Source organism: Penaeus monodon, chromosome 27 (genome assembly GCF_015228065.2).
Source record: "Penaeus monodon isolate SGIC_2016 chromosome 27, NSTDA_Pmon_1, whole genome shotgun sequence".
In the NCBI taxonomy this organism is placed as follows: Eukaryota; Metazoa; Arthropoda; class Malacostraca; order Decapoda; family Penaeidae; genus Penaeus; species Penaeus monodon.
In genome coordinates this window covers 11,246,514-11,247,247 of record NC_051412.1, presented here as the reverse complement: position 1 = coordinate 11,247,247, position 734 = coordinate 11,246,514, and the positions used below count along the sequence as shown (strand labels likewise).

At 40.9% G+C, this 734-nt stretch overlaps 1 protein-coding gene across 1 annotated transcript in view; it reads right to left on the bottom strand.

Annotated features, from left to right (window-relative positions):
* Positions 1–125, bottom strand: part of LOC119590571 (lysozyme C) — a 2,470-nt gene extending 2,345 nt beyond the window's left edge. The window contains exon 1 of the mRNA XM_037939239.1: positions 40–125. Coding sequence (XP_037795167.1) covers positions 40–44 — 5 coding nt within the window. The 5' untranslated portion in view covers positions 45–125. The remainder of the gene's footprint in view (positions 1–39) is intronic.
* Between the last annotated feature and the right edge of the window lie 609 nt (positions 126–734).

The following is a 734-nucleotide window of genomic DNA, read 5'->3' as shown; positions in this document are numbered from 1 at the left end:
CTCTCCTAGAGTTACTCAAGTAGTGTGGATAATCCTCACCTCATTTTTATGATGCAAGAATTATCACTCAGAATTACACAGTAAATGTTCCTTACGGAGGCCGCATGCGCAGTGCCGACAGTGGCCCTAACCCTGGCTTATATAAGAGGCCGGGAAGCGGAAGGGAGGGGTAGGGGGAGTCAGGGCGGGATGATTAGGCCATATGGGTTAAATGTCATTAACAACTCGCATGTTGATAGCGAAGGAGAAAAACACTCGGACAAATGTACACTTTCATGGAATTCCCGCTGACATCATCGGCATCACAACGTTCGTCGCGGATGTGTTTGGGGACAACTGTTGGCTCTCTGTGGATCATAATGGGTCGGACGTTTTCATTCTGTCAATAATCACAGGATATAGGCGGTCGGACAAATGAGGGAAATGAAGAAAGCCCTTGTCATCCTAATTCTATTTCCTAGAGGGAGAAATACAGATTTGCGCACTTCTACTTCATTCTTCAACTGTGGTATATAAGAGATAATAAGGCATATACCTACATGATCTTAGAGTAAAACAGAGTATCATTAAGATATTTTAAGAATAAATCATATGTTCACATAAACAGTTACAGAAAATCATTCCAAAATATCTAGCGTAATGGTATTTTTCTCATGACATATCTTGTTTGTATTTCCGTCGTCACAAACATTGCAATTTAACAATCCACTCTCATTTCAAAGCAAAGCATTGTT